General features: G+C 40.8%; 1 protein-coding gene across 1 annotated transcript in view; it reads right to left on the bottom strand.

The window, feature by feature from the left end:
- The window catches only part of wars2 (tryptophanyl tRNA synthetase 2, mitochondrial), a 29,905-nt gene extending 6,000 nt beyond the window's left edge, over positions 1-23,905 (bottom strand). Inside the window, exons 1-4 of the mRNA XM_084362925.1 lie at positions 23,800-23,905; positions 7,284-7,544; positions 3,120-3,200; positions 1,434-1,516 (exon numbers count right to left, since the gene is read on the bottom strand). Of these exons, the coding sequence (XP_084219051.1) occupies positions 1,434-1,516; positions 3,120-3,200; positions 7,284-7,544; positions 23,800-23,904 (530 nt within the window). The 5' untranslated portion in view covers position 23,905. The remainder of the gene's footprint in view (positions 1-1,433; positions 1,517-3,119; positions 3,201-7,283; positions 7,545-23,799) is intronic.
- Between the last annotated feature and the right edge of the window lie 632 nt (positions 23,906-24,537).

The raw sequence follows: 24,537 nt of genomic DNA, 5'->3' as shown, positions 1-24,537 counted from the left end.
AAAAATGATTCATCTGAAACTTTGGAAAATTACATAAAAGCAACAACACACACATTTTAATCAGACAGGTCACAAAATTAAATACTGTGTGAACTGCTCCGCACAAGAGAGTGATCCATTTCCCCTCCTCCCTCACACTGGCTGTCAATCAGGGTTTTTGATGTGTCACAATTTAATAATTCCCACCACCCAAAAACTGCATGAATACTGTTAAATACTGATGTTCCCTGGGAGGTTTTAGAATGATTTTTTTTAGGAAATAGAATTGCTTCTGGACTGGGAAACGAACAGGCAAGTCTGATATTGTCGGGCCTTCAGGTCGTTCCCCATAAAATATATTTTAGCTGCGGTAGAAAAGCACTCTTCTCATGATTAGACCGCAGATGACAACCTTAGAAACAGTTACAGGATATGTGGCATTAGCTCTATGAAATAGCACCCTGGCTCTTTTTCCCTTATGGTTAATGGTTTATTTTATGCTTTATGATGTTAGCAGAGGTGGTCCGTGTCTCCTGGTAAGGTGACCCACCTCCGTTATAAAGTCCATGGAAAACCCTGCCGATACTTGTTTAGCACACGCTATCAATACCAGCAGTAATAAAAATGTACATTAAGCAGGGCAGATCTTAAACCACAAGAAACTACAGTACTAAAGGATAGGTTCTCTTTTTCCAACCCAGATCACATTGGAGTATAGTTTATATCATCAGTTATAATCCTGCAAGGCAGGACCAACAGTTACAGCTTACAGAAATTGGCAACCCTGCCAGAGCTGCTCATGTTGGCTAACAGCCATTTTTTTTGTCATTCAAATACAAAGATAAATCTGTTTTTTAACAGGATGGTCGCAGATGTTTGAACAAAAAAAAAATGGCTGCAAACCATGCTTTCTATGAAGACGTATTGACTCTGTTTTTCTCAGCTTCATTCGTACCCGAAGCGAAATGAGGCAAATAAACCTGCAGAGTAAGCACAGTGTGATCACACCGAGAGGAGAGACATTCAACCCTCATTGCAAAAAAGTTGGGACGCTGCGCACAACATACATTTAAAGAAAAACAGGAAACAGGAAAGGAAATTCTTCTTTTATTTCTTCTGCTGTTTTACACAGCACCTCACCTTTCTTGGACTCTGCGTTGAAAAAGCATTTTAATATGTTTGTGTTGAAAAACAATGTAGCTGACCTTTCACAGGCTTTATTGTTCAGATTTGAAATGAAATATAAAAATAAAATGGTACGGGGTACCAACAGCCAACACATGTTCTTTGTACAGAGAAAGGAGAGAACAGATTAGTCGAAGTTCAAGAAACACAGTGAATAGTTAAAACGAGGGTGCTCAGTGTTGCATTCAGAGGTACAATGGTAAAATCTATCTGACAACACACACTCGCGCACACATACACACACAATCCTACTTGTTTAGGGATCTCACTTGTAGAGGAGAATATCGGCGGCCTGGAGGACAGGATATGTGAAGAGACCAACGCTGCCTTCATTTTTTACTTTGCTCTTCATCTGAGTGAAAGATTGAGAAAGGAAAAATAAGCAGGTTGAGGTAGAAGAAAAAAAATTAAGGAGCAAGAACAATAGACAAACAGACAAAAAAACTGAACACAAGCAAAAATAAAAGCAGACGGGCTCAGGAGTGCTTAGACTCGACTTTTTCTTCCCCCAGTAAGAACCATTTTCACTTTTACGAGCCATCAATTCTCAGCCAAACGTGGTACGGATGAGTTCACGTGACATTTTCCACCATGTTTGAGATCAACTCATCTGTAGGGTAAACAAAAGGTGTTTTCTATGTAGCAACAGAGACGGACAACTGGAAACCGCTGGCTCTCTCACTCTCTCTCAACATGTATTAAAACTGCATGTGGCCCGGGGAAAATGACTGTAATTATAAGACTTTTGAAAAATCTGGCAGGTGGACTTGAAAAACAAAGGCATAAAAAGGACAATAGGGATGTTGGATAAATGAGGGAAACTCAGAGGGAGTAGAAAAAGGAACAATGTTAATTTGCAACTATTAAACTGAAGTTAAGCGTGGACGTGGCAGTAATTAAATCCGCATGATTCTGAATCAGGGAGGGAGAAGAGGAGGTCCAATATATGACAACATTTAACATCAATAATAATCACAGAACACGTAATTGACTATTAAACGGGCCGTATTCATCTTCAGATTGCAGTTCGTTTGCTAAAAGATTTGGCTGCACAAAAACCTTCAGTCACACAGTCTCTGTTTGTGTCCAGCTATGAAATACCTTTCATCTCCAGTTGATTATATATTTAGTCGGAAACAGCTCAGACCACAACGAGTAAGAGGATATCAGCGTTGGACTCCATCTGATTTCACATCTAAAAATTATTTGGCATTGGAAGCTATGCAATTTGGATAGAAGAATATATTTTGTCACAAAATGTTTTTATTTTTTTATTACATTTTATGAAATCTCTTAAACTTCAATACGTGATCAAAACTATTATCTGACCAGTGGAAAGCATAAATCCAGTAAAGAGCAGAGAGCCACAGCACATACTGCAGTTACATAACTGAACTTCCATATTTGTTGTTTGAAGCTCGAGAATGAACGATTTCAGTCTATGTCACTGAAAGGCTACAAAGCAGGTCGCTGCCTCATACTTCCTAACAGAAAGACACTTTATAGAAACATTCCTTTAACAAGATGTGTTGTTGATCAACAAATAATAAGAATATTATACATATACAACTGTAGTCTTTAAGAAACGTCTTGATAAAATAATAAAGAGCACCAGGAAGGCTCGGAGGAATCAATAATATTAACTTTAAACAGATGTTGTAGTCTGACTCGTCAAGCATCAATACACTGTTACTGGCTTGTATTTAAATAGCTAATAAAGAGTTTGAAATAGTTTGATAAAGGACCTATGACAGTTTTGTGTGTAATATTTATAATAACATGTTATATATTCTCAAATTAAGCCAGTGTGAACTAGTAATGCTGCACCACAGCAAAAAAGAAACAAGGAGGCGATGATTATAAATCATTAATATTACTCAATACTCAAACAATCAACATCTCATAATACCCTTAACTTCGCTGTTTACAAAGTGCAGGTGTGACTGTCGCCTCACCTTCCACTGCGGCAGGTGTCGGAGGCGGGGCATGGTCGTCAGACAGCCGAGGATCCAGGAGAGCTCGGCGTGCTCGGACACCTGCAGGGTTGAAGTGAAGTGGAAACATCCAGTGTCACTGTTAGGTAAATATTACCTGTTATAATCACCTTAAAAACTCACACAGACGCATATAATCACAGATCGTTCAGCACTTAAATTATTTACATTACTAACAACAAACCAACATTAGAGTCTCCAACAACAACTTACAATGAATCTATATACATTCTGCCTACTCTCCCATGCTTGACAAAGAAAATGTGCACGTTTTTCATAATCAACCAAGCAAAATAAATCAGCATACATTGAGGACATTTTAGTAAAAAGTATGTCTCTTATATCGTCATAGTCAGGAAACAACAGCTGTATACAGAGGGTAGTACTCCAGTGACAAGCCGTTTTACCCCTGAAGGTACAATTATATGTCGTATTTTCTGACAGTGTAACTATTCAACCTTCCCTGATATATAACTGGTCACATTTGGAATATCTGCAAATCTTTTGGCTCCCAAATTATAAATCCAAAGTTGGACAAATGCTGATCCTCCGAAATTTGGATACAGGAAGTGATGTCTCTCCTACGACTCAAGAACAACAGATGGACGCTGCACAACACTGTTTGTTGCTCATGTGGAAGAGCTTACACTGTGACCCTCTGTTGATGCTGCAGTTAAAGTTATATTCTTGGTTTCTGCTGAGCTGTGAATTCCTGTTACTGCTCGTCTGGAGCGCTGGGTGGGGCTGAATTAGAGAATGTATGTGTTCAAAAATCAGTAAAAAGACTAATAATATAGGATCAATAGACAAATAATACATGACAAATGCATTTCCTCATACATACACATGTCTTCTATATGTGTCTGTGTTGTATTTATTTAGCCCATTCATTAATTAGAGAAAAAAAGGCTCTCACCACAAAGAAGCACCCAAGAGATAAATAGAAGAAATCAATTAAACAGACAGATTAAGCAAACACAGATGAATGGCTGAGAGTGTGGTGAGGGACAGCTGTGGTCGAGGAGGAGGGTGACTTCCTAGCGCCTCCAAGTGGCAGAGAAGAGTACTGACAGTGCTTCTTCCCATCTGTCCTCTACTTTTTATACAGACAGGTGCACCTGGTCACACCTGTGTTTCTGTCTTTGCAATTTGGCTTCAATTTTACTTTTGAACACATTAAAGAAAGAATTACCAATACGGATGAAAACTTGTGCTGTGACCTTCACAACAGAAAAATAAGAATCATTCATCAAAAACATAACTTCCTTTTTGAGGCCTGTAGGACATCAACATGAAACAATCTTGGCTTTTGATCAGCTGTAGTCACATCACTGACACCTGCTATTTAAGGAAAGTCACATAGAAGCTATTAAACATTGGTACACAAAAAATCCAAGCACCTGAGTTTTGGGTTTCTTTTGTATTTTCTGTTTGGGTGATGGTAATATACTCCTTTTCTTAATTAAATTGATTAAAAAAAACAGTTTTACATATATAACATATTGTTGTTTTGAAGAAATGAATAGGTTAATGTTCACAGGTGATGCACAGTGTCTTGTGCATCTGGCAGTAGTAAATTAACTCCAACATATCCGCTTTCATGGAGGCTCTGCTTGATGTATGTGTGAGAGGGAGAGTGTGTGGGGATGCAGGAAATATCCTTCTGCTGCAGCGAATTAAAGTTTATGGACGCTGGCTATATTGCCATCCCTCTCTTTCTCTTGTTGCTTGAAAAGCATTCTGGGGAGTGTGACGTCAACACCAGACAGCAGGGACATAAAGCAGGATTTCAGGCTAACATGTAGGGGGCCGGTATTCATTACACACTGCAGACAGACAAGAGATGGGGCAGATGTCGATGACAGCGCAGAAAGGGATGGATATGGTTTGAAGTGCAATAAAACGCAGATATTTAAAAGCTCGGGAAGAACAAGGCCTCTATTCATGCTGCATGGCAAGAATGTAATGTGAGAGATATGTTAACATTACACTGATAGTGAGTTATCATACAGCCATGGCAACAACTCCTTAAAACTGTAAAGATGGGAATTTAGAGGAGAACAGCTTACAGTTGGCCCTGCTCAGTAAATCCACTTTTTTCCTCGATACTTCTATAAAACCCAGAGGATTTGTGAGTCTGCTGATTCATTCACTTCCCTTTTGATACCACTGACTTCAGCTTGCAACAGATCTGTTCTTTTTTTTTTTTTCAATGAAGTCAAGTATTTTCTTTGGGCAGTCGCTGTATTTTTACATGTGGAGCAGGCGTGTTCAACAGGAGGGCTGCCTCGCTGCCAAGATATGTGGCATAAAGCTAAACGGGAATAAAAATAGCACTGTGAGTGTGTGTGGGGGTGGTGGCAGACAAACACAGATGGACTGAACTTAAATGTCTCACACTCTTTCTCACACACACACTGTATTTGTGCAGAGCGTACGGTGGAGATAAGAATCATGAGCGATCAAATAAGGGTTTTGTGGCCAGCAGGCATGTCAGCAGGTAAACATTACAGAGCCGACAGCAGTAAAATAAACAGTCAGAGACGGCTGACTGTCTAAATATATATATACACTAACTACATAAGCAGACACTGAAGCATTGATTTGGTCGATATCTGAATTTTTGTTTAATAACCACAGTAATTGTGTGAAATAAATGTGCAGACATGAGCTAAACATGTGCGCACAAGCAAGGGTGCTTCATATGTGATCTTGTATGAATAGTACGTTTCTGCTCCTCAATCCTCCTCAGAGTGTTATTCATTTCTCCTTCCATTTACTGTAAATGAGGACACAGCAGCATACATTCATAACACACTAATGATGCACTACAAGGGTATGGCAAAGTGAGAACATTTTAATTTAAAGTAAAAAAACCTTCCTACTAGAAAAAATTAATTAAAGTGTCCAGACAATCATAAAGCTAGTGCCAACCTGAACTACCCTTGATTTTCAGCAACACACGACCTTATATCTGTCATAGACCTGTACAGTAAATGGTCAAAGATTTTATTTTGAATTGTACAATAAAATATTAAAACAACATGTAAATGTTTGAGGCTATGTTATAATCTACTTAACATTGCCATTGTAGTAAAAGTAAGTTGTAATTGTCCACTTTTTTAATGACATTCAGGAAGTTTTAATAGGTATTACTTAATAACAATCGGAATTAGACACGTCGTCTTCCCCAGGACTGATGATGGAAGTAGCTAAGGAGTGAGACATCACGCTTCTTTTTCATCACTGTTGAGAGTTGCACATGCTCAGTACTGATCAAGCAGCTGACATGGATCGGGTAGTGACACGGAAACTACTGACAATCTGAGAGAGGTTACTCAAACTCAGCACCAACTGAACAAGTTTCGAGCGCTGCTTGAACGGAGACGGATGGAAAGGTATTAACAAGCCAGCAGCCCTAACTTCAACACGCATCATAGCATCATAGCATCATAGCATCACGCCTGACAAGGGGAAAAAATAGCCGAAACTGGGGGCGATAAACCTCTGTGACTACTGCAGAGCTACTTGTCCCGGGAGTGAATGCCGATTGTACCCTTTCCCACCAAAGACAAAAGCCAGATGTTAGTGTTTGATATTAGGGTTCTTTGTCCGGTGTGAAGGAGTACTATTGATTAAAATTTCATGACTGTTTCACGAACAGAAAGCATCTTTTCCTAACTCTTACCAAAGGGCTTCTGTTGCCTAAACCAAACCACCAACGTGAACCCTGGATTCTGGTGTGACAGTCCTGGACTTTCTATGTCTGCCAGCCACCCTCCTCCGTGCAATAACAGCATGCTTCATAAATGTAGTGTTTCATTTGGTCAAAGAAATGTGGTGCTGGCACGAAAGATAGTCATGGTGAGAGTGAAAAGACAAATTAGTGTCCATGTAAACGAATACTGTAGATTATGTTTTGTGACAATTTGATGAACTGCCATGATACTATGTTGCAATTTCATGCCAGGCAAATGAAATCCTGTTAGGGTCATGTTTGTTGTTCTTTTATTTGTTCATTTATTTATTTATTTTTTTAAACTGACCAACTAAAACCAGCTGGGAAAATCTAAATTCTAATCTGACTGGAACACAGCAGACATCCATCATCCCTCTCCTGCGCACCTGAGACTGCTGGAAGAGTATCGCCCTCTCTGGGTCAATGCCGCAAGCCAGCAGGCTGGCTGCCATGTCCAGTATGTTTTTCCGGAGGTCGGCTGGGTCCTGAGGCTGGGTGATGGAGTGCAGGTCCACAATGCTGTAGAGCACTGAAGGATAATGGTTCTGTAAGGCCACCCAGTTCTCCAGGGCACCCAGGTAGTTGCCAAGGTGGGGCACCCCAGTTGGCTGGATCCCTGAGAATACGCGGCCACCCCCTGGAGGCTCCTGGGAAAGAAAGGGAGTATGCTCAGGGAAGCTTTATTGGCACATTGTCAGTTTAAGATTCAATTTGTAAAAAATTGGGTTTGATGGTGTCCTGCTGACCAAGCGGTGCCTGATTCTGAGGAGGACATCTCTAGTATCTGAAACATGACACATTAAAGACATAAAGCACCTTAAAAGATGTTTCATAGTCCGACCCACACCTTTATTTGTGCCAGGGCCATACACACATAAAGCATGTCTTATGTGCTCAGCATAATAGTATCCATAATATCAATCTCTCAAAAAAATGCAGTGATGATTTGTTGATTTAAAATCCTAGACCAACAATAACATAAAAGACTAGATAATGGACAGGAAGAAAAACTCATCCAAATGGTGAGGAGACAGTAGGGTTTGGAGAGAGAGGGTGAAGGTGAAAAGGTGAGAAAGTCACAAGTAGAAAGAAGCCTGCAGAGACTGAAGTGTCAGTGTTAAACTATTGACAGGTTGGAGGCCAGCAGTGGTCATGCTTGTATTACTGAGATGCTAACTCCATGGCTAGCACCTCTGTTCTCTCCCAAACACATCCGGCACAAAGAATGCATCACCTCACTGGCCAACAATAATAATTAGCATTCGTCCAGCCAAGTTCAAGGCCTCTGTTACCACATCAGCAAGCAACACAGAGAGGAGGTAGAGGCAGAACCACAGAAATATCAAATATTCCATACAACATGCAGCCCACCATACCACCAACATTACAACAAGGACCTTATTTAACAGGGCTGGAGCAAGGACAGCAGTGGGCTCCTCAACCCCTCTGGGAAAAAGGGGGAGATCACTCGTTGTGTTTGGATCATTGGGCAAACATTGTGTTTCTCTTTCTGCAGAGCCTGGCCAGGCCAGACCGCCTCATTTCTTCTGGCATCAGCCCACTCCACTGAACCTTGGCTTTCAATTGGCCCTGCTGAGAGAGTCTTAACCACTGCTTGTGGCACCAAGCACCACACGATACAATTAGAGGGCAAGCAGAGCGGCACCTGTCATGAGACATGAAACCGCAATGGCATCCAGAACCTAGGGCTTCTTCACCAAAGCCATTACACAGTAGATTAGAGCTTTGACAGAGCAGAAAAACACAAAGACGCAGACTAGAACTTGGTGTTTTTGTTGAGCAGTTAGGAAGACAAAGTGTTTGGCGCCTGGATGACACACATTTGCCTGACCACCATGGAGGCCAAGGACTCAGTTCCCGGCAGAGGCGTAGTGCTGTGGCTTGGCTGTGTGCTCTAACGTTCAGGTGAGGGATCGTATCCTTGTTGGGATGGTGAGGTGGAATATGATGTAGATATAACATGAACCTCCTCGTGGAGAAGGATTAGTATTACACAAGGTCAGCCAAATCCAGGATATCTGAGGGGCCAGCAATGCCGGGACTTTTGAACATACTAAAAATATGTTCAGACTTAAAATAGCATTGCATTTACAAGGTAGGTGTTTATTAGTTTAGTAGGATCCCCATCAGCTTCTTCCACTTTGGTCTAGACTGAGATTTTTCAGTCTAGACCAAAGTGGTGGAACGACAGCTTTTTTGGCCTTTGTGGCTTTACTGACAGGACAGCTCAGAGAGGTGACAGGAAACAGGATGAGAGAGAGGTGGGATGGCATGTGGCAAGCAGCATGCACCACAGGTTGGACTTGAGTCCTGGGCCACAGCAGCGAGAACAAAGACATGGGACGCCTGCTCTGAGCTACTGGGGCTCCTGACTGCAGCAAAAGTTGAGTTCAATGTACCAACATTTTTTTGCCCTAGCTCTCTGCGTGCCAACACAGTGGCCTCTTTGAAATGAATGAGGAGGGTTAGGCAGTAAATTGAGTACATTTGCAAGGGAGAAAAAAAAATGGGGTTTAACAATTGACAAAACAATCTTACCACAAGGTCTGGAACTGCTTTTGAGGTTTTGATTGCATCACACAATTGTCACTAATTTGGCCCAGTTGTCATTTTTTCTGAGCTTTGAGGACCATTCATATTGTTTATATGTAATCAATATTATTTAAATACTAATCAAATTAAAATTTTGAAGAAACCCAATAAAATAGGTCAAATATATACAGTGAAGGGCAAAGACTTCGCATTGATATCGTAAATAGTATTTTGGTCACTTAAAGAGGTCATATTATGCTTTTTAGGTTTTTGCCTTTCCTTTATTGTGTTATGTAGCATTTTTGTGCATGTAGTAAGTCCAAAGTCCACACCAAAGGGAGTTACTCTCTCCCACAGAAAACACTGCTCCTGCACTGCCTGAAACTCCTGGTTTGGAGTCGAGCCTCTACCTCTGTAACGTACGTGCATCACTATGTAACAGGTGTTATATAAATATATATTTATATACATTTATTATAAAATATATACACTCCAGTCAGTCAGCAGACATACAGTTGCTTCTGCTGTGGCGGCGTCATTTTAGATCACACTACCCTGCTCGGCATGACCTGCTCTACTCTGCCTCTGATTGGCTACATCCTGCCTGTTAAGTAATGTGCTAGTGGAACTCTAACAAAAGATTGAACAGAGGCGAGATGTCTCACTCTATGACTAAAACGGAGCGTTCAAGTTACAGTGTGAAAATGGAGGGATGAGAAAAATAATGTGTTTTGAACCTGACAATTTCTATAATATGACCTCATTAAACTGTATCAGTGTACTCCTGGATGAAAAAGTGCAGAAAGTTGAATTCATCAGCTGTCAGTAAAATCTAAACTCTCTCACAATTCTCTCATCTAACAAATTGTTCAAAAATAAACAGTTCATCTTGATGTTTATAATTTTTGTTTAATCACTTTCAATGAAAATGACCCACAAATCTGTTAAGGTTAAGTTTGTGTTAGCTTGCCGTGAGATGTGTTGATGGGTTGTAAACAGCAACAGCTGGACAGAGCAGAGCGTTTTAAAATGTTCCCCCATAAAACCCATGGGATCTCTGTGTTATCACCTCAGATCTGACTGGCGATCATATGTTTCCCGGCTGCACTCTTCAAGGTTATCATAACTAATCATTAAAAACCTGAAGCTTTCAGAGGATATCCTCTTCAGTGACTGCTGAGAAATCGGTTATCTTGACAGCGAGCTGAGCACCATCACATTCAATCTGACTGAGGGACAGGCTCGGCACAGCCTCTGAGATCAGATAACAGCTGCGCTCTCACCAGTGTGGCCCAGAGCTTCTCCTTCTCTCAGCCCTGAGGGATCAAATAACAACTGTTCTGAGGCCAGCCCGGTCCACAAAGTCTCCATCTACTGGCCTGAGGGAGCTGGTTGCTGCATGGCAAGAGAGGCAGGAAGGAACTGGGTGCTTATGTCATTACCGACAGGGTAATTGCACTGGAGTGCCATTGATGCTGAGAGCCTCTTAAGAGGTGTCAGGATTGATTTGGGTGCGGACGGGGCCCCGAGTCTGGCTCATGTGTGTTCTCACCTCGAGCCGACACGCCAAACGCATGTTCCCCCTCTGCTCCGTCCCCCAGGGGAAGCCATTAGCCATGCAGACATGGTAATGGTGTCATTTGAGCCAATCGAGTGTCAAATGAGAGTCAACGCCACGGCTAACTAGCCACTGGGCAATCGCGCTATCACGCATTATGCTACACACCTCCGTGTTACTTTTGGTCAGAGGAAAGTGTCTTTAAACATGTGACTCTATAGCTGTTGGAAGAAAAAGTATGTTACACAAGGAAGTAAATCAACTACTGTGTGATGACAGAGGAGACAGCAAATGTTGTAAAGCAATTAATGTTTGTAATGAATACTGCACTGCAAGGCCAAGAGTAATAAAATATTGTCATCTAGCATAGTCTGGCCATGGACTACATTGAAATGGCAAGTGGATTTATATCAATATTCAAATAGTTGTAGAGGGCCTGACTTCATGTGTTGGAGGTAAAATGACACCTCGTGGCTTGTAAAAAAAATACCAGTAAAATAAATCAAATACACTTCAAGAATTTATGATCAAATAAAATGTGTTTTTACAAAAGAGAACACTGGAAATCAAGACTTCTTTTATTTTAATTTTATTTTGATTACATTTTCATTCTTTATTTTGTTCTTTTCTTGCTTCTCTCATTCTGGGCCGACGGCATTGTGCTCAAACTGTTGTATGAAGTAGAGTTGTTTATTTGAAGGCAGAGAACTGTTGACAGACTGTTCTCTGAGGACTGAAATATTCAAAGCATGTTGCACTTTTGGCCACACCTCTCTCAGTGATGTCACAGCAGGTGTTTTGCCTTTGATGGAGAGCTGAAGTCACGCCCCCTCCCGGAGGACCCCATGGGACCTTATTTGGAAAAACTTTGTATAGTAGTCAATGGAGAGAGACAAATAATTTTCTGATCCCGCTTGAAGTTTGTCAATTCAAAAGATAATTTGCTAAGTCAATAAAGTTGCTGTTTGTCATAAATAAAGTAAAATATCATCTAGATTTTTGTTAAACCGCTCAGTGAACTACATTGTCTCGCTCAACACGTCACCAACATGGCCACTAATTCAGCAAAGGTAAGGTACTAAAAAAAATGACACAATCACAATAAATCTTTCCATATTGACAACTGCAGTTATGTGAAAGGAGAGTTGGTCAGTTCTGTGAGCTGCTAATACACAGAGCAGCTCTACAATGTTTAAGTTATAGGTTTTGTCGACTATTCGACAGGACGACATCACTAACACGACTGTTGGCTGTGTAGTCTTTATAATTATGTATCATCACAGTCTGATATTTCATTTGATGACAAACACAAGACATTCTCAAGTTAAAAAATAATCTGTTAAACTGACGAACATTATATGTGCAGTTCATGGCACAATTCAAACAGGATCAAAAAATGATTTTTCTCTCTCCATTCACTGCCATACATATTTTTTCTGAAATAAGGTCCCATGAGGGAAACCGAATGGAGCGTGACTTCAGCTCGCTATAGCTGATAATCAACACCTGGTGCAAAATCACTGGTGAGATTGTGGCCAGTGGTGTAACACACTTGAATTTTTTGGCCAGACACACCACAACATCCAACAGTCATCAACACATTTCAGTCTGGACCAAAGAGTTCAACCTCTGGCCAACTAACTAGCTGGTAGTACGACATTGCCATAGCTAGAGCCAGGCCGTAAGCAATAGTGTCAATTTTCTGGACACGAAGAGATTTGTTTGAGACAAAAATTTGAGCAACAGCAGGCAGGACTTAATCATCAACTAACAAGAACACCAAGATAAAGAAAACAAAAACAAATGCAATATTTCCTTGTCCAGTACAGTTTAGTAAAAGGGTAAAGTCGTGGTAAAGTCGTCATCTTCCTTCCACTATTGTCTCTCCCAGTCTATCAAACCCTTTCACAGTTATTGGATGCCTGTTGATAACACCTAGCAGAGGCGAGAAACGCTGGTTGTTCTTTCCTCATATTTTACACCGAGCGGCTGTCGTACTACATCGTTGCTAAGGTGACGAAAGCTTTCTTCATCCATGTCTGCCATATGCTGGATGCATTACACACCACGTGTGTGTGACATTAACAGCAACAGCTAGAAGGTTACATACACTAAAAGGCCATGTTTTCACACTTTCAGTACCTTTCCGGGAATATGTGTTCATTTGTCTGTGTGCGTATGTGTGTGGTAATCTCCATTGGGACAGAGGTCGTGTGCAAACATAGACGTATGTCCGCACGTGTCGGAGTCTTTGCCTACATCAACATCGGTTAAGCTGTGAAGGTGTCTGTCCATATGAATTTGACAGCTCACATCAAGAAACAACACTGGTGGAAAGAATATCAGACAGCCCATCAAAAAAGTATTAACATGACCAGATCTACGCACAAGCTGCGTTATTAAATGGAAAACAATAGTGAACTGAATCTGATTCACTTCATTTAAGACAAATAGACTGTCTTCTTCCTGTGGAATCATCACTGGGTTTCCCACAATTCCAGAAATAATCTTGTTCCAGGATTCCATGGAAACAACATTTCCCTCGTCTTTCCATCCTCCTCCAGAGCCCTGCAACCACTTCAATGAGGGAAGTGAATGCCTGCAGATTCTTTTCTTCAGGTTTGCTAGAGAACAATTAAATAACATATGGATCCTCTATCATTGTCATATCGGCCAATACATCGATATTGAGTGATGAATTTTATCATTCTTTTTATTTACATTGGAACCATTACTTCCCTGTTAATTTGATCCTGTATTGTTCAGCATCTTGTAAAAAATCTGTCTCAAAATGAGATCTAGGGATTAACCATTGATCCTCATTCTAATTTATAATCAAAATGACTGAGTTACCACAGTGATGGTACATGTGCGTGCACTGTAAATAGTAGGGATGTAACGATATACCGAATTTCGCACTAAAAAAAAATCTGCGATACCATCGTGGGACTGTGACGATATCTACCAACTTATCTTGTGGTTATTTTGCTCATATTGTTCTGTTTGAACAGCAGAGTGCGCAATCATACTGCTCAAGAAGACTACTCCGCCTCTCATTGGTTGGCTTCGTTGGTTTTGTTCCCAATTCTTGACTTAAACTGTTAGCTCACAAAGACACTCTGTTAATGTCTGTTTTCTACAGTGCTTGAGCTGTAATAACACTATGACCTCTTCCCACCGACACACTGATGTCTTCAGTCATTCTCCGGAGCCGCTCTTTGCTGCAAGAGACAGCCAGGTGGTGTGTTTACCGGTGGGGAAACCACGGCTCACAGTCCACTTTATCAGCCCCACTACTGGCTGTTTGTTTTTCTAAACCAACTGCGAGAAAAACACGTCATTCCATTAAAACCAGGCAACCACTGAACATATAGTCAGGAAATAATAACATGCTATTTACACTGACAGAGACTTTCGTGACCGTGGTCAGGGACGGAGGGACCCGAAGCTGAGTACCTGTTCTCGGCTGTCACACCCCCTGAGCAGGAACAAGTATCGATATGCACATCCTGAAGGGATTCTAAGTCCATTTATGGGTAATTATGGGAGTTGATGCACGTCCACCAGTTTCCACAATGGTTGATATTTCTAAAACAGAATCAGGAATGCACACAGCTTGATAAATCTGACAAAAAGAATGACGTATTTCTGTCTTTGTGGATACACAGTTTTAGTCATGAAAGAGTTTCAGGCATCTGACCCCTGGTGTAAAGTACCCACAAGATTCACATAATTGAACTGCAGACTGCATGTTCGTCTTTTAGACAAGTTTTTATAAATCTGGCCCCTAAAATGAATCCCATGGCCTGCCTGAATACCATGCTCATAGGTTAATATGTTTCTTTCATTCAGTAGTTGATTGTTTTTGCTTAATGTAACTCACCTTCCAGTTGCTGTCTTTCTAAAAAAAATGGTTGCATTCAAGGTGTTGCTAAAGCATGCTCAGTAGAAAGGACATGTTAAGCTCAGAACTGTCTCACAATGATTATTGGCATGTCCAGAACTACATTCCCATTCCTCTCAATATTATTAATCACAGCCGTGGTTCAGTTGAGTTAGGACCCCCAAAACAGTAGATTTCTCTTCTCGGGCCTGTTCTGGGCTTCTTTTCGGGGCTCATACATCATATCAGAGCCTGGGAGTGCCGGAGTGGCCCACCGACATCTCTCTCACCAAGGGGCTGATGAGCGGGGCCGACGGTCACCGCCATTTAACCGCGCCAATTTCAACACATCTCAAAACCACCTCGGGGATCATCACTGCTTGCCCCGCTGTGAATTACCATCAGCTCTTTGTGGGCCGGGGAAAAGCTCCAGAACTGACCGTGGCTGCACCGAGACGGGCCTATGGATGGAGGATTTCCATGGCTCTCCTGCTGGGCATCAGACACACAAGATCCAGTGTTCCTCTTCTGTTCTAGGCACCCGCACCCCATTAACACGGGCATCATGCTGAAATGCACCTTGACACACCTTCCCCCACTCCTCTGTATCTTTCTTCATCTCTGTCTCTTTCTCGCTTTGGGACCTGTTAACGCTGGCGACCAGCAGAGCTGCACTTCAGTGAGGAATCAAGTAGGAAATGGGGTTTACTGTATTACCCCCCTTTATCCCTAAAAGCATGTGTGCATATGTGTGTGTTTAGCCAATGTGGGAACACACCACAGCTTGAAACAAAGTGCGTATGACCACAGAGAAAACATGCACACACATGAATGCATATAAACACACTCACACAGGCAACAAAATTAAGAAATGCAGTGGTGGATAAGAAAGGAGAAGGGGAAAAAAAGAAAAAGAAAGTGGTGGAGGAGGCAATGTGGTAAAAAAAATAAATAAGAATAAAAGTGTGACTATAGCCCAGTCAAGACTTTGGCAGTTTTTTTTCCTTTTTTCCTCCCAGTGAGTGTGTTGGAGGGGGAGCAGAGGGGAAGGCCCAAAAGGAGCGTTTGATTAAATCTGCGGTTGACGTGTGGGACAGGTGAGATTGATGAGGTTCCTCTGAGTTTCACACTGTGCGGAGAGCGGGGGTACAGGAACAGAACGTTGCAGTGTGGCGGGCCAGGGCTCGGGGCCCACTCGCGCCGTGGGGTCCCTCGGCTGATTAATGGTACTGGAGGCCCTTCAAAAACAGCACTCCCCGCAGACAGGGCCCGACGGTGCTCCAAAAATAACCAGGAGGGGAGGCAGCTCCAGCCTCCAGCCCTAACAGGCTGCAGCTTCTGAAGGAACCAGACTTCAATACTGCCTGGGGGGAGATAACCAAGAGGAGCTGTGCCTACTCAATACAGGAAGCTGTAATCTGGCTCGTTAGAAACTAAACGTTTAATGACTTTTCTAGTTTATGAGAAGTGACAAACACTGACAACTGATATTGTATCAAATAAGGTATCACATTACCTGCTGATGTAATTATACACAACGAGTAAGCATGTGCAACACGTTACACCCAAAGAAATACCACAGCACATTGTAAAACATCTTACTAAAAACAATGTAACATTTCTGCATTAAAATGTCTAAATAACACTAGACCTGAGCTGTGTACCTCGATTATATAAATTGTCTCCAAAAATGTTTAAACTCGGAGAAATTCCTAGATTTATTCAAGGTAAGATGCAGATATCTGAACAGCTACAGTTCCATGAACGGGCAAAATCTCCATCTGCTGTGGAAGATCGTTTCATGATCGAAAGCTCCAGGACAGCTACTGAATGGACCTAGTTGTAAGATTGTATAGTCATCTACTGTTTCAAAAGTTTTTCTTGGAAATTTAAATCTCAATCATTTTCAAACTGTTGGAAACAGTGCAGGCTGTTGTATCAAAACCATTAAACGGGCACTTCAATTACCAGTAATACAATCCAGAAAGTCCAAGTGGTTTCTAGTTTTGCCCAATGGCCTCTCATGATATTGCAATAAAAAATTGCCCGTGTAGACCAAAAAGAATTTTCCCCATGTACCATTATTACAAAAGAGACATCTGTAAAATTGTTGACAGGACACCTCGAACTGTAAGAAGATCAATTATGGCTCTTCCTGATTTTAGTCGTGTTAAACTTTCCTTGAGACCAATAATACTGTGCATATTCACTGTAAGTTATCATGGCAGAGAGAATTCTATCGTCCATTTTGACAATCCCAAGATAAACACCAGAATAACATCAAGGTCCGTGTCCAGCTAGTTTGCCAAACAAAACAATCACAGCTAAGTGAACAGGTTAATTTAAGTGTATAGTCCTGCCATACATCGTGAGAAAGCATAGATTCTCATTATCCTATTCATGCAAACTGATTAATGGTGATGCATTTATCCGTTAACACTAGAGATCATGAGATGACAGCTGTTCGATTGACAGCTCATTTGAGTAGATAGGAGCTTCTATGCCCTAGAGCCTAGAATAACCAATGAGTGATCATGTAAACAAATGACCAACTATCTCTTCTTTCTCCTCTCTACTGAGCCATTTACATGCTACCCTATAGATGATTGATGCATCATGTAGCCTTTGAGATCTAACATCAGTTTTTAAAGCCCTAAACTTTGAAATTATGCAAGTTTATGTACTTCTATGCATTTTGAACTCACACTGACACACGCTGTTTTTCCACGTAAGCACTTGTTTTCTTACTATTTTATTTGGATAAAGTCACTGTAAATAAAGAAAATGAACTATGGTGAGCCATTGCCCCTCCTAGGCAGGAGTATTTTGAGGTTATTTTTTGTTTTTTTGAAGCATTTACAGACCTTCTGTCACCTTGGGGAATATTCAGTTTATAAGCTTTCAAAAACAAAATAAAACCATGTCTGTACTCAGAATAGCTCAACAAAAGCTTTGAAGGTACTTCGGGTTGGGCTGGGATAGGTGTTTTACATACATTTTCAGGAATGGTAACACTACACCTACACTACAAGAAATTTAAGCTTGTATGTATTTGCCTTCTGTATGACTCATTCAGATTCAGATACTTTATTGTCCATTTAATTTAATTTAATGTAAATGCAATGGAAATTCAGTTTTGGCACGGGCATGTGGGACGACACACACCATACACAACAATACATGAGCACTCATGGGCCACTGACTGTCATCTAAAATCAACAAGTTACATATCAGGCCTGATAAACAGCAGTTTAATCAACTTTCTGAGGACAAATCAGATTAAAACCAGTATAACAGACTAAAACTTTACTGTACGTTCAGGTCTTGCCTACAATATATCAAGGATTACATGGAAAACAGCTGTGTGTAGCTGGAAACGCCAAGACTAGCTTAATTCATAGGTAATTTTTTTCACTGTTAGATAAACACATTCATGCCAGAGCTACTTGTTTCCATTCAGTGGGTCCTTCCAACTTGTTTCAAATAGTTTCATTCTACCACTTCCCTCTTCTGTGTTGACAATGGACATGTTAAATTTTATTTCACTTGCCGGAAACAAATGACTGACAGGAGAGCTAATAATACCCGAAAAACACATAAAAGTCACAAGACAGCAAAAAATAACTGGCGCACACTTCATAAATTTATCAATATGTAATTATGGTAGCACTCACGGCAAACCTCCACCAGCAGCCTCTCTGTAATTTCCCCCTGCAGCGGCAGCGCCTGTTGACTTGAGCTCAGCTCAATGGCACGATACCAGATACTTGGTACGTTTTAATTAAAAATGTCAGATGTTCAGTAAAAGGCGCTAGATCAGGCACGGACTAAAACACAGGAAAACTAGCATGATTCCCCTGGCACCACTGTGGGCGCACAGCTACAGGCTGATTCTGTAATTCGACTTAGCTAGATTTGAATTTGAAAAAAGGGATATGTTGACATATGGGATAGTTTTAAGAAATAAGTAATGTGCAAAGCGTCTGAGTGAGGGCCCTGGCTGGAGAATGACTACGACAGACCTAATTACACGGAGGGGACTGTTGAGAATTAGCGGGCTTTTTCTGACAGTTGAAAATAAATAGGGCAGTTAATGAACATCCTCAAAGGGGAGGCCATGTTTCCTTGCTCTCGCCTGCCTCTCCCATGTGGTGCGGGAGCGGCTCTAATGGTTTTAGCTGACACCCGAGTAAGTGAATTTGGAGCAGAGGAGAACAGAGAGGCACATTAGAAGTCACTTCCTCTTTCCTGGAGCCCAGGGCTGACATGACTGATATCAGTCAATAACAGGACCACAGGCAAGGCATGGCTGGACGGATCAGGAGCCCTGTATTCACAGTTGACATGAGGCTGAAGGTTAGTGTAAGGCAGCAGGGTTGTAGAGAGTACACACCTCTCGATTCTAAGCAAACACTTCCACGGCTAATTTTGCTTGTTACGCTAAATTAATTACTGCAGTGCCTCAAAGATTAAGAAGTTATTAGTTAATTAATATTTGGCAAAGATACCGAATATTGTAAAACATGTGAATTAATATGACTTGAATTGTATGTTATTTTGGGCACTGCATAAAGTTAAAGCTATGGTTGGTAAGTTATCCTAGAAGTTGTTTTTGTTTAGAAAATCTCTGAACATACCAAGTGGCAATCAATAAATGTAATTCTCTGACTGAAAAAAAAAAAATGGTTGTGTTGTCGCCACAGGCCTCTATAAGCCCATCTAATTGTGTCATTCACCTTGTATGAAAAGATTGAACATGCTACATCTTGGTCAACCTACATACCTGCCTGCCTGCACGCACTTTACATGATCAGTCTTCCACAATGCTAGGAGGGACTTCATGGTACATTCAGGTGCATGTCCTAAACAGCAACAGCTAACCAATTTAGCACAAAGCACACAAAGTAAGGAGTAACAGTCAAGCAGGGTAGCTTTTTCAAACGGAGGTATGTTCATTTTCACTATTTTTGCTTGTGTTTATATGATTGTGGGATTTAACATAGTTGTTTATTTATGAATTTATTAGACAAAAAAGCCAGCAAGCGCTAAGGGGCAGTCGGGCAGTGAGCGTTCAGGTATTTTGGAGGAGTGGCTCTGGAGGGAGGCCTGCAGGTGTGGGTGAATTTTTTGATTGAATACCTTTAAAATTTAGCTTGCTCTTGCTGGTTTCTTACCAACCCCAGCTGTAAAGGCAATTTAGTACTGCTCTTTCATAAAGCTGGGGAAATCATGAGACAAGCAATAAAAGTAAAAATAACTAATGGAACCTATATTTCCCGTAATACAACTCAATAGTCTTTTATTAGACCTTCCCAGCATTTCCCATGTCTTTCAAAGCCAAAGCCATTATAATGACATCTTATTTAATTAACTGACTTATCAGTAATGACAACAACGAGGCAGTCCAAGAACAAACTATTCACCTATGAAGTGAAAATAGCTGTGATATCTTTTAATCTGCTGCAAAAAAAAGTCACGTCACTCAGCCAGCACTGCAATGTTTCATTGCTGTCAAATTACTACATGTAATCTCACTGATATCTGCAGTTATATGTAGACATTACCAGCAAATCCTAACTGCAAGTGACAAGATTTTGAAAAGCAATCCACAGTTGTCTCACAAACATTTCTCTCGAAATTCAAAGCATCTGACAGAGGTCACACTTCATCTTTGTGTCAGTCCGTTGAGGTTCAGTCACTTTTGAAACACATTTTCCAGTGCAGAAAAACCTCCAAAAAGCGTCTTGTTTGACGCACATCACACCTCAGGGCATTGTGAGTGTGCTGGTGTTTGCACTCAGCCTTCCACATTTGGAGAAAATTAAAACAAATGAAAACCAACACTTCATTTCTGGTGTTATTGCTGGTAATGAAGCACTGCTGTGATGCTTTTTGAGTCCCTCGCTTCCACCCCTTCCTCCCCTCTCGTCGCACACCTCTCCAGCCTCTCCAGAGACTTTGCCTTAACAAAATACAGACGGGACGGCAGTGAACGCGCGTACTGTATTACAGCTCGTACATCAACCAGCAACAGGTCTTTGAGCAGACGGTTGAGGTTTTTAACTGCACCGTAATGCAAGAACAGCTCAATAATTAGCATCGTAGTTGTACTAAAATGGACTGGTTATTCTTACATGTACCAGGGGACTCATTGTTTGCCTTAACACCCCATTTGCTTCTCCAAGGCAGCCGTGCAATGATAGGAAATGCTCGGCTGAGTTATTGCTTAGTCATTTTCTTGAATCCACTGAAATAAAAATGTACACTCAAGGAGTGTTACTGATGGTATGATGTCACATGCCAGACTAGGAAAAGAAAATGCACAAAATACATTCAATATACTTAAAAAATTACAACTAATAATGTGATGTGTCACTCAGCTGGGAAGGAGATCCTCAAAATTATCCAAAAGGTGTGATTCAAACTCATGCAGGATCCTCATGATGAATGATAACGTCATCGTGTGGCTTTGTAAAGCCTAAGCCAGCTCAAGTCAAATATAATCAATATATAATCAAAGACATCCAATTCTTGTGATGATGTTATTGTGATGTTATGTAATTGTTTTTATGGAGAAACACATTGTGCTTCAACTTACCATAGTTAGTTCAACTTCCTCCATTTCCCAGAATGCCTTTCCCCTAGGGATTGGGCAGAACTATGTTTGCTTTCATCTTAACTCTAGGGAAAAAAAACTGTTTGATTAAGAGCAACTGACACCAAAGCTGACAGTTGCAGTTGAGGTTTTTCAGTCTTTGAAAACACTTTCTGATGTCAAACTAAATGCAGCTGTTTTAAATACCAAAACTTCCTGCTACAAATCCACAAGTATTCCCTACGTATGTTACAGTTTGAAGAGACTGTTACGCTTGAAAGCAATGGACTAACCCTAAAAGCGCTATTTTTTCCACTGCATATTTGCTGAAGCACTTTTAGTCCCTGCCAAGAAGAAACTTTGCATGTTATGATTTCTCGCACTCAGCTGGTGTTGGTGGTGGTCTGTCGACACAAAATAAAAAGCAAAAAGGAGAATACTGTGGACATCACAACTAAGGTTAGGTACACTTGCAAGATGAAAAAACAAAGGAGAAGAAGCAGACGTACACGGAAATTTCCAAGAACCAAAGTCATAATTTGTGCAAAGTTTCAATCTGCAAGCTCTTCACCAGGGAAACATAACATTTGCCTGATAAAGAGCTCAGAACAATACTCTCCAACTCCAGAGAACAGCCATAACCACAGGTTTTCTGCGTGACTGACCAGAATTTTTTTCTCATGCTTTGTCAGCAGTTAGCCAATCACTGATGAACTGATTTTGTCAGCCAGTTGTGAATGTTAAACCCCCACTGGGCTACCAATAAAGACAACAAGACACAGACACACGTAATACAGTTAGAAATTGGCAAAGTATCCTGAAATATCTGGGGGAAAAAATTATTGAGGGATAAATAAACAAACCACCAGAACATCACTGGTACCATTTACAGAGCATTAGTGACATCAGTGAAGTGAGATGTCTGCACAGAGCCCAAAAATACTAAAAGACAACACTCACCCAGCCACAGTCTGTTCACCCTGCTGCCATCTGACAACAGATACAGAAGTATCTGCTGCTGTACCACCAGACTACAGAGCAGCTTCACTCTCCAGGCTGAGAGACTCCTGAACTCATCATCAACAGTCACCAACACCTACTTAATATTTATTCAATAGCGTGTACAGATTTTTGTTTTAGTGTGTATGTAGCTTAGAGAATTACAACAAAAAATAATTATACAATAATTTATTACATAATGACAAATTAATCTTGAGTCTTTAATAGTGGAAGCATGAAAAGGATAGACTTTGTACCAAACACGTTTGATGAGTAAAGCACGTTGTACCTGACAAGATCTGTGTGATGCGTTTTAATTTTTAATCTTAACTTCTGCACTTGCACTGAAGCTCACACTGGCCTGTATCGTGTTGTGTGCGCATTCTCTAAAGTCTAAACGAATATATTTTATTGCAATGTAACCAAGATGTTTACTGTTGAAAAACAAGTGAGTCAGTGTGGTCTGGTGGATAAACAATGTCATGGTGACATGGTCTCATCTTTGACTTTAGATACTGCCATGTTTTGTCACTCATCAGTTGGCAGGCATATACTTAGAAACCAGTTTATCTGCTACAAACTAATATCAGCTGATCTACTGGCCCACCCAGTTTATCTGTAGAACCTATTATACAGTCTGTGATGAAGGGATTAATAATTCACACCTGGGTTGAGGATATGACCTTACTGACAAAGACTGGTGTGTAATGGTAACTCCAAACATTTCAACAACCACCACTGAGAATAAGATACTGTCAACTGAAGCATCAAAGAAGACATCAACCTGCCATAACACCACGTCAAGGTGATAGTGCACCAAGAATAGGCTAACTATACTTTAAGTCCATTCATCTCATGTCTGGGCCTGCTTCACAGTCTGCCTCCATTAGCATGTCTGGTAAACAGCGTTGCTAATCAGGGGCATCACAGACGACATCTCATCTGTATATATTGGGAAAATTACCAGCTGACGTGTTGGCATGCTCCTTTACAAACAGCCAGTGTGTTCTCACATCTGCCAAAGGCTACTGGCACTTCATATAGTTACAAGACCAATGAAGTAGATGACCTCCAGCACGAAGAGACATAAAACCAAGAGCAAGAGTTTAAATGATTTAAGTCACAACTTAAAGGAATGAAGCTGTGAAAAAGTGAAGCTAACTGAATTTAGCTGTGTTCCAGTGGGAGACAGGGAGTGCAATATGTCTCAGTGTGTGTCAGTGTGTGTGTCAGTGAGTGTCAGTGTGTGTGTCTCTCCTTCGAGCTGACACACCAAACGCCACAGTTCAGAGAGTATTCCACCGCAGCACGTACCTTGTTTCCCGCACGAAGCCCCGCACAGAGGAATCTTTTCGGGGAATTAAACTTCTGAATGAATCCGAGGAGATGCTTCAAGTTAGTCCGCACGGGGAGCGCCATCTTGGATTATGACGTCATACTACGGTGGTTTAGAAAGGACAAAAGGGATAAACGTACAGAGACGTTTACAGTAATGAGGGCAGAATGTTTCGTCGTTTTTTACTCATTTATTGTACATGTGATTAACACACTCCAAATTATCATTATTATATAAATACATAAGACTGTGAAAGACAAAATCATGTGAATTAATACGACAAGCAAGTCTTAAAAACGTTTCCTTTCCCAAATGTCATACTTATACATAGTTATATCGAGTTGAAATATTAGTTTGGTAAAACTGGTTTATAAGAATCAGTGGTTGTTGTTTGTGTTTTGTTTTTGTTTTGTTTTTTCAAATCCGATTGTTAATTTTAAAAAATTAATAAAAAAATGTATTACAGTTTTTCTCAGTTGCTAAAACACTAAAACCCATTGGCTGAACAAAGTTCGCAGTTGCCTTTTAGCCATTTAGCTAATTGTGCAGTCTGTTGTTAATACCTTAAACCATTTCACATGGTAAAACACAATTTGCAGATCTCACTTAGACAGAACTCTAAACACATTCTCATTCTCAAAACACATTCTGCACTCTAATGCACATGTCACCCATACTGGTAAACACAAGTGGCAACAATCAAATACAAATAGAGA

This window comes from Pagrus pagrus, assembly GCF_965226575.1.
Source record: "Pagrus pagrus genome assembly, chromosome: 9".
NCBI lineage: Eukaryota > Metazoa > Chordata > Actinopteri > Spariformes > Sparidae > Pagrus > Pagrus pagrus.
Note: the sequence above shows the minus strand (reverse complement) of the source record. Positions and strands in the feature narration are given on the sequence as shown.